The sequence below is a fragment of the Thamnophis sirtalis genome, unplaced genomic scaffold, assembly GCF_051295495.1.
Source record: "Thamnophis sirtalis isolate CommonGarterSnake01/CBP01778 unplaced genomic scaffold, rThaSir2_p1.2 scaffold_2, whole genome shotgun sequence".
Taxonomy (NCBI): domain Eukaryota; kingdom Metazoa; phylum Chordata; class Lepidosauria; order Squamata; family Natricidae; genus Thamnophis; species Thamnophis sirtalis.
Window position 1 is genome coordinate 54905781 of NW_028261382.1, and position 15439 is coordinate 54921219.

At 44.3% G+C, this 15439-nt stretch overlaps 1 protein-coding gene across 1 annotated transcript in view; it reads left to right on the top strand.

Moving 5' to 3' along the window:
- Positions 1-8500, top strand: part of TMEM233 (transmembrane protein 233) — a 28626-nt gene extending 20126 nt beyond the window's left edge. The window contains exon 3 of the mRNA XM_087703747.1: positions 8229-8500. Coding sequence (XP_087559873.1) covers positions 8229-8240 — 12 coding nt within the window. The 3' untranslated portion in view covers positions 8241-8500. The remainder of the gene's footprint in view (positions 1-8228) is intronic.
- Positions 8501-15439: the final 6939 nt, after the last annotated feature.

Genomic DNA, 15439 nt, shown 5'->3' on the forward strand with positions numbered 1-15439 from the left:
AACCCTTACCTTAATTTAAATCGGCTTTCTGCCGTGGAGCCGTTTTAAAGGGCCCTTCTGTTGCCGCGCTGTTGTCGCGGCGGTGATGACGTCGCGGCTTTAGCGACACGATTTTATCACCACTATTTTGACGAGCGCGGTTTTGTCGTGCCACGCACAAAATTACCAAGTTTGCAAACAACTAGACTGGATGATCCTTGGTTTGATTTGGTTTGGTTTATTGGATTTATATGCCGCCCTTCTCCCAAGGACTCAGGGCAGCGTACAACATTAAAAACACATATTATACGTATTATTAGTTAAAAACATGAACACTAATCAAAGGGAAGAATTAGAAAAAAACGACAGGATGTGAAATAGTTAAAAAGGTTAAATATCTAGGAGTCTTTATTTCAACCTCAAATGGGAAACCATATAAGTATAATTATGAGCCACTATGGCGTAGCATACAGATAGAGATGAAAAATTGGGAAAAATTACAATTATCCTTGTTGGGAAGAATAGCAGCAGTGAAAATGAATGTCTTGCCTAAATTTTTATTTCTTTTTCAAATGATACCAATGCTTTAAAAAGATGCAAACTTGCTAGAATGGCAGAAGGGCAGTAACAAATTTGTTTGGGGCAAGGAAGAAGCCGAGAATAAAACTAAAAATAATGCAAGATGTAACGTGAGAGAGGAGGTTTGAAATTGCCAAATCTAAAACCATATTATGAAGCAGTAGTTTTTATCAGTAATCAGCGATTGGATTAACTCAACAGATGATAGAATAGTTAATATCGAAGGGCATGATTTGGTATATGGTTGGCATGCTTACTTGCTATATGACAAGAATTTTAAAAGTCATATTTTAAGGAATGCTCTACTGCGGGTCTGGAAAAAATATCAATATAAACTAAACGATAAGATACCCATGTGGGAAATTCCTAGACATGCAATAGAGAACATAAATATAGTACAAAAACAGGATGTAACTACATACAGACAGCTTCTCACCTTAGAAAGAGGTGTATTACAAAAACACATATTACAAAAGTTTTTTAAAAAATTAGATAGAATATCCAAAAAACAAACCCAATTAAGATTAACAATAACATTTTTGTAAAACAAAACCTGATTAAAATTAACAATAATCAATCATTTGTTTTGTTTTGTTCAGGCCAGGCTGGCTTGCTGGAAAAGCCAACTTTTTAGGGCCCGTCGGAAGGACCGGAGGTCGGGAATTATATGAAGCTCCGGGGGCAGCTCATTCCAGAGGGAAGGTGCGCCCACAAAGAAGGCTCTCCCCCTGGGGGTCGCTAGCCGACACTGTCTGGCCGACGGCACCCTAAGGAGGCCAATCCTTAAGGTCTCCCCCCGCCAACTTTTCAGAGTGACATTTTTTTTAACGTTCCGAACGGAAACCGTGACGTTCCCATCGGCTGCGGTTGGATTAATTGCCTCCATCTACTCAAAAGCGCGCCTTTAATTAAGTGAGCCGAAGAACGGCACATATCTGAAGGATTATGGCTACGGCGGGTGCTAATCAAAGAGGCAGGAGACACACACGAAGCGGGAGTGAGATTCCTGTAAGAAAAACCATTCCCCCACCACCACCACTATGTGTTTGAGCTTCCTTAGCTTAGACCAGTGTTTCTCAACCTTGGCAACTTGAAGATGTCCGGACTTCAACTTCCAGAATTCCCCAGCCAGCATTCGCTGGCTGGGGAATTCTGGGAGTTGAAGTCCGGACATCTTCAAGTTGCCAAGGTTGAGAAACACTGGCTTAGACAACGGGCAAAGGGATTGCATAGGGTAGTGATGGTGAACGATTTTGGCATCGAGTGCCATGTGCACGCATGGCAGAGTGCTGGAAACCCGAAGACTAGCTGGCCAATGCATGCGTGCATCGGCCAGTTGGTCTTCAGCCTCCCGGCATATGCGCTGGCCAGTTGGTCTTCGCGCACCAAAGCACTGGAAACCCAAAGACCAGCTTGGGGGTACGCGCACGCCTATTTTTTTTTTTTTTTTGCCGTTTTCCGGGCTATTTTCAGGCTGTTTTTCCAGCCATTTTGTGAAGTGTGTTAACCAGGAGAGCCGCTGGTGACAGCCCACGAAGAGAGCTCTGAGTGCCACCTTTGGCATGCGTGCCATAGGTTTGCCATCATGGGCATAGGGGGTGGGGAAGCTGCGAGACCAGCATACAAAATGAAGGAAGTAGAATGGAATGGAATAGAATAAGGAAAGAAGGAAGGAAGAAGAATAGAGTAGAATAGAATGGAATGGAATAGAATAAGGAAAGAAGGAAGAAAGTATAATAGAATAGAGTGGAATAGAATAGAATGGAACGGAATAGAATAGAATAAGGAAAGAAGGAAGCAAGAAGAATAGAGCAGAATGGAATGGAAGAGAATAGAATAAGGAAAGAAGGAAGGAGAATAGATTGGAATGGAATAGAATAGAAAAGGAAAGAAGGAAGAAAGTATAATAGAATAGAGTGGAATAGAATAGAATGGAACAGAATAGAATAAGGAAAGAAGGAAGGAGAATAGAATGGAATGGAATAGAATAAGGAAAGAAGGAAGGAAGTAGAATAGAGTAGAATAGAATAGGAGAAGAAGGAAGGAGAGTAGAATGGAACGGAATGGAATGGAATAAGGAAAGAAGGAAGGAGAATAGAATGGAATAGAATAAAGAAGTAGAGTAGGTTTGCCATCATGGGCATAGGGGGTGGGGAAGCTGCGAGACCAGCATACAAAATGAAGGAAGTAGAATGGAATGGAATAGAATAAGGAAAGAAGGAAGGAAGAAGAATAGAGTAGAATAGAATGGAATGGAATAGAATAAGGAAAGAAGGAAGAAAGTATAATAGAATAGAGTGGAATAGAATAGAATGGAACGGAATAGAATAGAATAAGGAAAGAAGGAAGCAAGAAGAATAGAGCAGAATGGAATGGAAGAGAATAGAATAAGGAAAGAAGGAAGGAGAATAGATTGGAATGGAATAGAATAGAAAAGGAAAGAAGGAAGAAAGTATAATAGAATAGAGTGGAATAGAATAGAATGGAACAGAATAGAATAAGGAAAGAAGGAAGGAGAATAGAATGGAATGGAATAGAATAAGGAAAGAAGGAAGGAAGTAGAATAGAGTAGAATAGAATAGGAGAAGAAGGAAGGAGAGTAGAATGGAACGGAATGGAATGGAATAAGGAAAGAAGGAAGGAGAATAGAATGGAATAGAATAAAGAAGTAGAGTAGGTTTGCCATCATGGGCATAGGGGGTGGGGAAGCTGCGAGACCAGCATACAAAATGAAGGAAGTAGAATGGAATGGAATAGAATAAGGAAAGAAGGAAGGAAGAAGAATAGAGTAGAATAGAATGGAATGGAATAGAATAAGGAAAGAAGGAAGAAAGTATAATAGAATAGAGTGGAATAGAATAGAATGGAACGGAATAGAATAGAATAAGGAAAGAAGGAAGCAAGAAGAATAGAGCAGAATGGAATGGAAGAGAATAGAATAAGGAAAGAAGGAAGGAGAATAGATTGGAATGGAATAGAATAGAAAAGGAAAGAAGGAAGAAAGTATAATAGAATAGAGTGGAATAGAATAGAATGGAACAGAATAGAATAAGGAAAGAAGGAAGGAGAATAGAATGGAATGGAATAGAATAAGGAAAGAAGGAAGGAAGTAGAATAGAGTAGAATAGAATAGGAGAAGAAGGAAGGAGAGTAGAATGGAACGGAATGGAATGGAATAAGGAAAGAAGGAAGGAGAATAGAATGGAATAGAATAAAGAAGTAGAGTAGGTTTACCATCATGGGCATAGGGGGTGGGGAAGCTGCGAGACCAGCATACAAAATGAAGGAAGTAGAATGGAATGGAATAGAATAAGGAAAGAAGGAAGGAGAATAGAATAGAGTAGAATAGAATGGAATGGAATAGAATAGAATAAGGAAAGAAGGAAGAAAGTAGAATAGAATAGAGTAGAATAGAATAGAATGGAACGGAATAGAATAGAATAAGGAAAGAAGGAAGAAGAATAGAATGGAATAGAATAGAATAAGGAAAGGAGGAAGGAGAATAGATTGGAACAGAATAGAATAGAATAAGGAAAGAAGGAAGGAAGAAGAATAGAATGGAATAGAATAGAATACGGAAAGGAGGAAGAAAGTAGAATAGAATAGAATAGAGTAGAATAGAATAGAATGGAACGGAATAGAATAGAATAAGGAAAGAAGGAAGGAAGAAGAATAGAATGGAATAGAATAGAATAAGGAAAGGAGGAAGGAGAATAGATTGGAACAGAATAGAATAGAATAAGGAAAGAAGGAAGGAAGAAGAATAGAATGGAATAGAATAGAATAAGGAAAGGAGGAAGAAAGTAGAATAGAATAGAATAGAATGGAACGGAATAGAATAGAATAAGGAAAGAAGGAAGGAAGAAGAATAGAATGGAATAGAATAGAATAAGGAAAGGAGGAAGGAGAATAGATTGGAACGGAATAGAATAGAATAAGGAAAGAAGGAAGGAAGTAGAATAGAATGGAATAGAATAGAATAAGGAAAGAAGGAAGAAAGTAGAATAGAATAGAGTAGAATAGAATAGAATGGAACGGAATAGAATAGAATAAGGAAAGAAGGAAGGAAGAAGAATAGAATGGAATAGAATAGAATAAGGAAAGGAGGAAGGAGAATAGATTGGAACGGAATAGAATAGAATAAGGAAAGAAGGAAGTAAGTAGAATAGAATAGAATGGAATGGAATAAGGAAAGAAGGAAGGAGAATAGAATGGAATAGAATAGAAGAAGGAAAGAAGGAAGGAGAATAGAATGGAATGGAATGGAATAGAGTAGAATAGGAATAGGAACAGAACAAAACAGAACAGAACAGGAATAGAATAGAATAAGGAAAGAAAGAAGGAAGTAGAATAGAGTAGAATAGAATAGAATGGAACGGAATAGAATAGAATAAGGAAAGAAAGAAGGAAGTAGAATAGAATAGAGTAGAATAGAATAGAATGGAACGGAATAGAATGGAATAAGGAAAGAAGGAAGGAGAATGGAATGGAATAGAGTAGAATAGGAATAGGAACAGAACAAAACAGAACAGGAATAGAATAAAATAAGGAAAGGAGGAAGGAAGTAGAATGGAATAGAATAGAATAAGGAACGAAAGAAGGAGAAGCTGGCATGGCGTTACCAAGAGAAAGTTGAAGGCCGGGAGGTGACAGACAAGACTCCAGAGAGTGCTAATTCAGCCTTGCTTGGAAGAACCCCTCCTTGAAGGCGATCGTGATTTACCAGAATAGCTTTGGGGGGGGGGGGGTGCAGAGGCGTGCTTGGAAAGGAAAATGGGCAGCTGCCAAAGCAAAAACTCTCTTGGGGGGGGGGGGGGGGAAGCCCATTTGCAAAGAGCAGACAGAGCAGCCAAATGGCCACATTCCCGTCTTTGAAAGCAACAGATCTCGCTATTGGTATGGGAGCGATTTGGGCCCTGTCTTTTCAAGTCCTTTGGCAACCTCAGGGATATAGGTAGTCCTCGACCTGCAACAGTTCTTTTAGTGACGGTTTGAAGTTGCCACACCCTGGGGGGGGGAGAGACTGAAGAGTGTTTTTTCACGCCCTTGTAGCAAATCTCTGCGATCATGTGATCAAAATTTAGAGGCTTGGCAACTGGCCGATACTTATGACGGTTGTAGTGTCTAAGAACAGAACAGAATAGAATAGGATTAGAATAGAATAGAATAGAATAGAATAAGGAAAGAAGGAAGGAGGGTAGAATAGAATAGAGTAGAATAGAATGGAATGGAATAGAATGGAATGGAATAGAATAGAATGGAATAAGGAAAGAAGGAAGGAGGGTAGAATAGAATAGAGTAGAATAGAATGGAATGGAATAGAATGGAATGGAATAGAATAGAATGGAATAAGGAAAGAGGGAAGGAGGGTAGAATGGAATGGAATAGAGTAGAATAGGAATAGGAACAGAACAAAACAGAACAGAACAGGAATAGAATAGAATAAGGAAAAGAGGAAGGAGAATGGAAAGGAATAGAATAGAATAAGGAAAGAAGGAAGGAGAATGGAATGGAATAGAATAGAATAAGGAAAGAAGGAAGGAGAACAGAATAGAATAGGAATAGAATAGAATAGAATAAGGAAAGAAGGAATGAGGGTAGAATAGAATAGAATAGAATAGAATGGAATAAGGAAAGAAGGAAGGCGAATAGAATGGAATGGAATAGAGTAGAATAGGAATAGGAACAGAACAGAACAGAACTGGAAAAGAATAGGATAAGGAAAAGAGGAAGGAAGTAGAATGGAATGGAATAGAATAGAATAAGGAAAGAAGGAATAGAATGGAATGGAACAGAGTAGAATAGGAACAGAACAGAACAAAACAGAACAGGAATAGAATAGAATAAGGAAAGAGGGAAGGAGAATAGAATGGAATAGAATAGAATAAGGAAAGAAGGAAGGAGAATAGAATGGAATGGAATAGAATAGAATAGGAATATGAACAGAACAAAACAGAACAGAAGAGGAATAGAATACAATAAGGAAAGAAGGAAGGAGAATAGAGTGGAATGGAAATAGGAACAGGAACAGAACAGGAATGGAATAGAATAAGGAAAGAAGGAAGGAAGGAAGTAGAATAGAGTAGAATGGAATAGAATAGAATAAGGAAAGAAGAAAAGAGAATAGAATGGAATGGAATGAAGTAGAGTAGAATAGGAATAGGAATGGAACAGAACAAAACAGAACAGAACAGGAATAGAATAGAATAAGGAAAGAAGGAGAATAGAATGGAATAGAATAACAGAGTTGGAAGGTACCTTGGAGGTCTTCTAGTCCAACCCCCTGATCAGGCAACAGCTTCTTAAAAACTTCCAATGTTAGAGAATTCACAAGTTCTGGTGGCAAGTCGTTCCACCGGTTAATTGTTCCCACTGTCAGGAAATATCTCTTTGGTTCCAGCTTGCTTTTGGGACCTACAGATCAGCAAAATCCCTGGGGAAGCCAGATTCACTTAACAATCGTGTCACACCCTTAACCACCGCGGTGGTTCCCTTGACAGATGTGGCAAAGCGAAGGTCGTAAAATGGAGGAAAACTCACTCCCCGGCTGTCTCGCTACTGAGCGAGGGAAAATCTGGAGCTTCAATTGCGGTCTTAAGATGAGGGCTGCCTGTCACTTTCTCCAGGGTTAACGGCTGCCATGGTTGTGTGCTGGGTCATCTCTGACAGACCACGTTCATCCTGTGGTACCTCCAAAAAATGGCATAAGGTGTTGAGGCCCGCCGGCAGCCTGCAGAGCTGGCAGCAGAATCGGACAGTGAGGAGGGTTGGGGAGGAACATGGGCCAGTCCTGGACTCTGGGGAAGGCTTGGATGAGGGCTCTGCGTTGGAGGCAAAGTTAAGACCAAAGCGCGACTCGGGAGTAAGACTTGGAGACGATTGGCCCCTCCCATACGACATAAAGGAGGAGCAAAGGCACGTGAGTTTTTGCAGGAAGCAACTTGGTTCATTGTGGTCGGTTTAAACTCTGAAGCTCCGTTTTGACTCTGTGCTCTGTGTGGCCTTGCAAAGCTAATTGCCAATTAGGTCTCTGGCAGCGTTTCAAGGGAGATAAAGGCGGGTGCTTATCAGCCTTATCCCGAAAGACTTTGGCAGACTTCTGTCGGACTCTTCAACAAACTGTTTGTGACTCATTACGGGCTGTGAATGAACGTAATTCACAGCCATTGAAATAAAAAGAGGGGTTTTGGGGGGACTAAGAGTGTGATTTTTTTTACTGTCCCCAGGAAGCCTAGGTCAGAACGTAAGGAGAGCTTGGTGGTGCATTCCCATGTTCGGGGCGGAGGGATTTTAATGAAAACATCCAAACCTTCCAAGAAGAGGCTCCGCCATTAGCCAACCTCGAGTCATTTCCTGGCTATTGATTCTTTTAGATGATCGTGATGCATAATTCAGCGTTTAGCGTTGGGGAGGTGACATCTGCCAATGGGAACTTAATGCTTTTGAATCCAAAAGGGCGCCAACCTGCTAATGCAACGGACGGTTTGTTTAATGGGAACACGAACCATTAAATAATGTGTCCATTAGGCACGTTGGATGAATAATTTACGATGTCAAACTTTCTCAATTTCTCTGCCTCTCTCTCTCTCTCTCCCCTCCCTTCCTTTCCCTTCTTCTGGATTTTCCCATCTTTATTTCATTATTATCGTTATTCTTTCCCTGCAATGCAGCACAGCATCTGAATCCAGAGACGCGGGATGTGAATGCCTCCCTTATCTTTCGAACCCGGCGAAGACGCGGGCTTCTCCTGTCCCATGAAGAAGTGATGCTCAACAAAACCAGCCCGGGTCTGGTTTAGTTCCTTTTTTTTTAAACCTACAAACCTGCTCCGAGGCGTTGGGTGAAAAAAAAAATCTCTGTGGGATATTTGCTGGTGGTGGGATTAGCCCTCCGTTCCCTCCCTCTGCAAAGAACCGAAAACGGGAAAAAGGAAGAGTGGGGGGGGGGGGAAAGACCAGTCTTTCTTACGGAATGTCTTTACCGAGTTCAATTTTGCACCCCGCGACTCCCCTTTTCACGCACGGCCGAAGTGTAACGTGCAGCTCGCCTGTCCTGCTTTTTGCACTCAAGTCCATTGGCTGTCTCCCAGGCTGCAGATCTTTGCTGGCTGAACTCTCCGGATCGGGGACAAATGCTGGACCTGACCCATTGTTGTGACCTCGGCTTCCCCCCGAAAAAGCACAGAGCGGATTCCTGGCCCTGACAAAAAAAAAGAAAACCCTTTTATGAAACGAATGTGAATTCCTCTCATTCACATTCAGCCAAGGCCTGGGAAACAGTCTTTCAAAGGAGTATTTATGACCACAGACCTTATCTGCCATGTCAATATTTTCCAAACGAGGTGCTGTGCAAGGAAAGAATTGGCAGAGTCTCTGAGATTCACGGACAGATCTTCACACTCCTGAAACAAACTAACGAATGAACGAACGAACGTTAATTGTTTCCTGCAAAAGCCCACACTCCCCTTTCGCTACACTTTTAGTCCCTATAGGAGGGGCCATTCACCGTCCACCTGTGGCTTTACTCCCAAGTCGACCCGGATTCCTGAGCTCTTATTTTCTTCTGGCAGCTCTGCGCATGTGCACACTGGGAACAGGCTCCAGCTGTTCCTCCGCCTCACTGCTGTCTCGCTCCGAAGGCAGCCGAGAACTGCCAGACAGTTTTGGCCCCCTCTCTGCCTCCGACGCAGAGCCCTCGTCCGAGCCTTCTCCAGCCTCCAGGACTGGCCCATGCTCCTCCCTAACGTCCTCACTGTCCGACTCTGCTGGCAGGCCACAACACCCGCAGGACGTTAAATGGTGGACTTTCCTTGGACTTCTGGCTTCCACCCAAGAACTTGATGCAGGACCTCAGGGGCCCAGGGACGAAGGCATCCATAAGATCCCATCCTCACTAAAACGGTGTCTTCTCTGCTCGTCACCCCTACAATGTTCTATTTTGTAGACGCCAACGTCTTAACTCTGTCCTAGAATGAATTTTTCATCCTTGCATTACCTTCCGTTTCTCGTACGACAATAAGTATGTCCTAGCTCCACAATATTCTCTCTTTCTCTCTCTCTTTCTCTCTCTTTCTCTCTCTCTCTCTCTCTTTCTTTCTTGGGGCCAGGAATGAGCCTCTGACCCTCCTTGTGATGCGTCCGTTTTAACCGTGCCTCTTTCCAATGGCTGCTATTACCGCTCTGTCCGCGAGCTGCATAAAGCATGTATTATCCAGAGAAATGGCTGAATGAGGGTGGGAAGGGGGGGGGGGAATAAACCCACCCTTTTTTCTGTGTCTTGCTCCGCGGAAGGAAGTAAACGCCCGGGAAATTCGAAGTTCTTGCCTGCTCCTCGGACTTCTGCGAAAAGACACAGTTGTGGGAGGGGTGGGGGCTGGAATGATACCCTCCCATCCCCCGGGAGAAGCGGAGAAATCCACCTAATGGGAAGGTGACCCTGAATAGCATGCTGTTAACCGTGATAGAAAATATTAAATCTTTCAATTGTTGCCGTATCCGGAAAATCCTTTGATTCGTGGCAGGCAGGAATGTAACCGAGTCTCTTCGTTTAATGAGCAGGGACACAGGGGAAAAGGTTCGGCGGCTCCACTTGGTTTTATTTTTAAGGTGAGCTGGTGGTCCAGAGGGGAGAATTCAAGACCCCCCCCCCGGTGGTCAGGTAATAGCAATAGCAGTGGACTTATATACCGCTTCATAGGGCTTTCAGCCCTCTCTAAGCGATTTACAGAGAGTCAGCATATTGCCCCCAACAATCTGGGTCCTCATTTTACCCACCTCGGAAGGATGGAAGGCTGAGTCAACCCTGAGCCGGTGAGATTTGAACCGCTGAACTGCTGATCTAGCAGTAGCCTGCAGTGCTGCATTTAACCACTGCGCCACCTTGGTAGCAGAAGTCAGAGGAAAATCCTGCTCGTTAAGGGAAGCGGAGAATAAACTTGCATTAGTTTGTATGTTCTTTCCTTCCCATCATTTCAGTACAGATGTAGGCATCAGCTGGGAAGAGAGCAAAGAAGGGGGGGGGGAGTTCTTACAGAAGGGACCCCCCCAAAAAACACAAAAGCTGCAGGAATCAGGGAAACAATCGGGCATAGGGAGCAGTGAAAGCAATGCCAGGTCTCCGTTATTAAGCGAGAAATTCGCTACGGGAGTTTTGCTCCCGTCTTACAACGTGTCTCACCCCCATCGGTTAAGGGAAGCACGTCTGCCGTTCTTAAACTGGTCGCTAAGTGGATCTGACACGGGCTTGGCCTGTCCGAAGGTCGCAAAAGCAAATCGCCTGACTCCGGGGAACCCCGCAACGGTCGTCAATGCGAGTCTCGAAAGGTAAGCCCCACCACCACCACCACGATCCTGGGGAGACGGTGCAGAGGTGAAGAAGGGCCCCCGCGCCGCTTTTTCCCCCAGCGCCGTTGTGAATTGAAACGGTCCCTAAGCGAAGCGTTGTTAGTAGGAGGACTACCTGTAGGTAGCCCACCAGATTACGCTGTTCCTGCGAGGGTGAAACCTTTCCGCTTAACGGAATGGCCTGCTTCATGCTTCCACCCAAGAACAACCTCCTTCCCCGGATGGTATTTCGGGCCTTAAACCGTCCCAGCTTCTCTCGAGCTGTAATTAGCCATTTTGACACGGGACGCGGCGGCTCAGTGGCTAAGAGGCTGAGCTTGTCAATCAGAAAAGTCGGCGATTCGGCAGTTCGAATCCCTACCGCCGCGTAAGGGAGTGAGCTCCCGTTAACTTGTCCCAGCTTCTGCCAACCTAGCAGTTCGAAAGCACGTAAAAAAAATGCAAGTAGAAAAATAGGAACCACCTTTGGTGGGAAGGAAACGGCGTTCCGTGCGCCTTCGGCGTTGAGTCATGCCGGCCACATGACCACAGAGACATCTTTGGACAGAGCTGGCTCTTCGGCTTTGAAACGGAGATGAGCAGCGCCCCCTAGAGTCGGGAACGACTAGCCCGTCTGTGTGAGGGGAAGCTTTATGTTTACCTTATAGCAATTCTGACACTATTTTCTTGTCCTAAGCGTAGGGCTTGGAGTCTTCAGCTGTCAAATTCTCCCTTACCATCCAGTGCAGATTTGGGGATGGCTCAAGTCCCAAATCCCTGCCTCCCCCTCCTCTCTGTTGCCTCCTTGGCAGGGTTTACAGGCAGAGACAGATGGGGGTGGGTGACGTTTGCCCGACTCTGGATCAGGTTAGCCTCCTTCGGGGGTCTTAAGGACAGCTGCGCTGCAAAACAGCACCGCCGGCATATCCTTGTCTGTAATCCTAGAGAGGGCCTGCTAAATATACTCCAGGTATCTACAGTAGGCGAGGGGAGAATTGAGCAGATATTTACACCGGAGAGAGAGTTGCCTTCAACGAGTCTCAAAAACCCCCAGACCAAGTTGCCTGGAAGGCTGAAATCAGGCCATGCTTGAGAGGTGTAGTTGAGCCCTCCGTGGCAACATGTGAAGCTTCACTGATGCTCCGTTAGATACGAGCCAGCCATGCGTGGCAGCAGCCCCAAAAAGCCAACAGACTCCTAAGCGGCATTAAGAGAGGGATACAATCCAGATCAAGGGAGGTACTAATGCCACTCTATAAAGCCTTAGTAAGGCCACACCTAGAGTACTGCATCCAGTTTTGGTCACCACACTGTAAAAAAGATGTTGAGACTCTAGGAAGAGGGCAGAGAAGAGCAACCAGGATGATGAGGGGACTGGAGGCAGGAACTGGGCATGGCTGGTCTAGTGAAGAGAAGGACCAGGGGAGACATTTGAAGGGCTGCCACAGAGAGGAAGGGGGTCAACCTATTTTCCAAGGCACCTGAAGGTCAGAGAAGGAAGAATGGATGGAAACTAACCAAGGAGAGATTCAACCTGGAAATAAGGAGGAATTTTCTGACAGTGAGAACCATCAACCCATGGAACAGAAGTTCCCTTTGGAAGTTGTAGGAGCTTCATCCCTGGAGGCTTTCAAGAAGAGGCTGGACTGCCATCTGTCAGAAATGGTGTAGGGTCTCCTGCTTGGGTGGGTGGGTGGGGTAGGACTAGATGACCTCCAAGGTCCCTTCCAACTCTGTTTTCTATTCTATTCTATTCTCATTCCATTATTTTATTCTATTCATTTTCTACTCTATTAATTCATTTTCTATTCTATTCTATTCATTTTCTATTCTATTCTATTTTATTCTACTCTATTCTCATTCCATTATTCTATTCTATCCATTTTTTCCATTCTATTCATTTTCTATTCTATCCTATTCATTTTCTATTCTATTTTATTCTATTCATTTTCTATTCTATTCTATTTTATTCTATTCATTTTCTATTCTATTCCATTCCTATTTTATTCTCACATGACCCCAAGACACTGCATCCGTCATAGCTACATGCCAGTTGCCAAGTCCCTGAATTTTGATCATATGGTTGTGGAGAATGCTACAATGGTAATAAGTGTGAAAAAACACTGATACGTCACTTTTTCCACAGGTGGTGTAACTTCAAACCCTCACTAAAAGAACTGTGGGTACAAGCCTATGTTTGAATGAGATTGAAATTGGGTTAGTTTTTGGGTTTCCCATAGTACACCAAACCAACACGAAACGAATCACATTGGTTTCTAGTTTTAATACTCATAATTTAATTTAATTCATTTAATACCCTTTTTAATACTATTTGCCTCTCTTGGGATTTTGGGGAAGGTCTCAACCTGTGGATATAATAAACGCCGATTCCAGTTTAAGCTTCTGATAGATTGTGCCACCATCCATACCAGAGGTGGGTTCCTACCAGTTCGCACCTATTCAGTAGAACCGGTTCATCAAATCTACCGAACCAGTTAGAAGAGGTTCCACCAGTGGACCTGGAAAGCAGGCCACACCTACAGAAGAGATTCCAATTTTTTTTGAAACCCACCACTGACACACACACACACACAAACACACAGACTCACACAGAGAGAGAAAGAGAAAGAGAAAGGAAGGAAGGAAGAAAAAAAGAAAAAAAGAAAGAAAAAGTGAGAGATGAAAGAAAAAAAGGAAAAAGGGAGAGACAAAAGGAAGGAGGGAGAGAGAGAGAGAGAGAGAGAGAAAGAAAGAAAACACATGGCCGGCAAGCCACTCCCACCAGGTCACATGGCCAGCAAGCCACTCCCACAAAGGAGGCCACACCCACAGAAGAGGTTCCAATTTTTTTTGAAACCCACCACTGACACACACACAAACACACAAACTCACACAGAGAGAGAAAGAGAAAGAGAAAGAAGGAAGAAAAAAAGAAAGAAAAAGTGAGAGATGAAAGAAAAAAAGGAAAAGGGGAGACAAAAGGAAGGAGGGAGAGAGAGAGAAAGAGAGAGAGAGAGAGAGAGAGAGAAAGAAAACACATGGCTGGCAAGCCACTCCCACCAAGTCACATGGCCAGCAAGCCACTCCCACAAAGGAGGCCACACCCACAGAAGAGGTTCCAATTTTTTTTGAAACCCACCACTGACACCCACACACACAAACACACAGACTCACACAGAGAGAGAAAGAGAAAGAGAAAGAGAAAGAAAGGAAGGAAGAAAAAAAGAAAGAAAAAGTGAGAGATGAAAGAAAAAAAGGAAAAAGGGAGAGACAAAAGGAAGGAGAGAGAGAGAGAGAGAGAGAGAGAGAGAGAGAGAGAGAGAGAGAGAGAGAGAGAGAGAAAGAAAACACATGGCCGGCAAGCCACTCCCACCAGGTCACATGGCCAGAAAGCCACTCCCACAAAGGAGGCCACACCCACAGAGTAGGTTCAAAAAAATTTTGAAACCCACCACTGATCCATACCTGGAGACAGGTATACAAAATAGAACAACGGCGACAAAAAGAAAGCAACGCCAATAACCCATAACATCCGAAGCACCACTTAAAATACCATCGGCATTGACAAAATCCCCATCAGTCAATTGCAATAGGCAGCTTTTACTCAGAATAGCTTAGAGCAGGGCTCCCATACCTTTCGGACCTCAGGAATCACTAAATTCCTAATTTTAAATCCCCCAGACCACGAATATGATCTGCCTAATGACCGGCTGGCTGGGCGTGGCTGGGTGGTCATGTGACTGGGTGGGTGTGGCCAACTCGCTGTCACTCACATCAAGGGGCGCCTTGCCAGCCTCTACTCACCCCTCCCAGCCCCTCCTTGCCTGCCCGCCCGGGCTCCTTTAAGGCCCCAACAGGGAGCAGTTGCTGGAGCTAAGCAGCCTCCAGGAGGAAGAGTTGGCCAAACAGCTCAGTTCAAATTGGATCTGACCGAGAAGGAGGCTCAGCGGAAGCACCTCACTGAGGACTAGGAGCATAGGCTTTCCAAGCAGAGGGAAGACCTGCGGGAGGGCAAGGCCAGGTCCCGGTGCCTGGAGGCTCAGAGGGCTGAGATAGTCAGCCAGTTCCAGGCCATGATGCAGTCCCACTGGAACGAGGCCCTCCGGCTCTTCGCCACCAGCGGCTCTTACCTCCAGCCTTTGCCCAAAGCCCCCCATCAGGAGGCCGAAACAGACCCCAAGTGGGAATTTCTGACCCGCACAAAAAGACCCTGAAGGGGGAGACTCTTTGCAGCAACACAAGCATTCATTGCACATATCTATCCCAGGGGCCGCAGTTTGAGGACCCCTGAATTAGTGCAATATACAAAAATGCAAATATATTTTCTGCAGACCACCAACATTTTCCAGTGGTTCACGGACTACCAGTTGGTCACTGCTGGCTTAGAGACCTTTTAACGCCATCCAATATCAACATGATGTAGAGTTTCCTACCTGAGCAGATTCGGGGTTGGACTAGAAGACCTCCAAGGCTCCCCGCAACGCTGTTATTCTGTTCGAAGAACGTTGCTTCCAAACCTCTGCTGTGGTCTTTGGGAAGGGTTCAAAAGGTGGACAGGA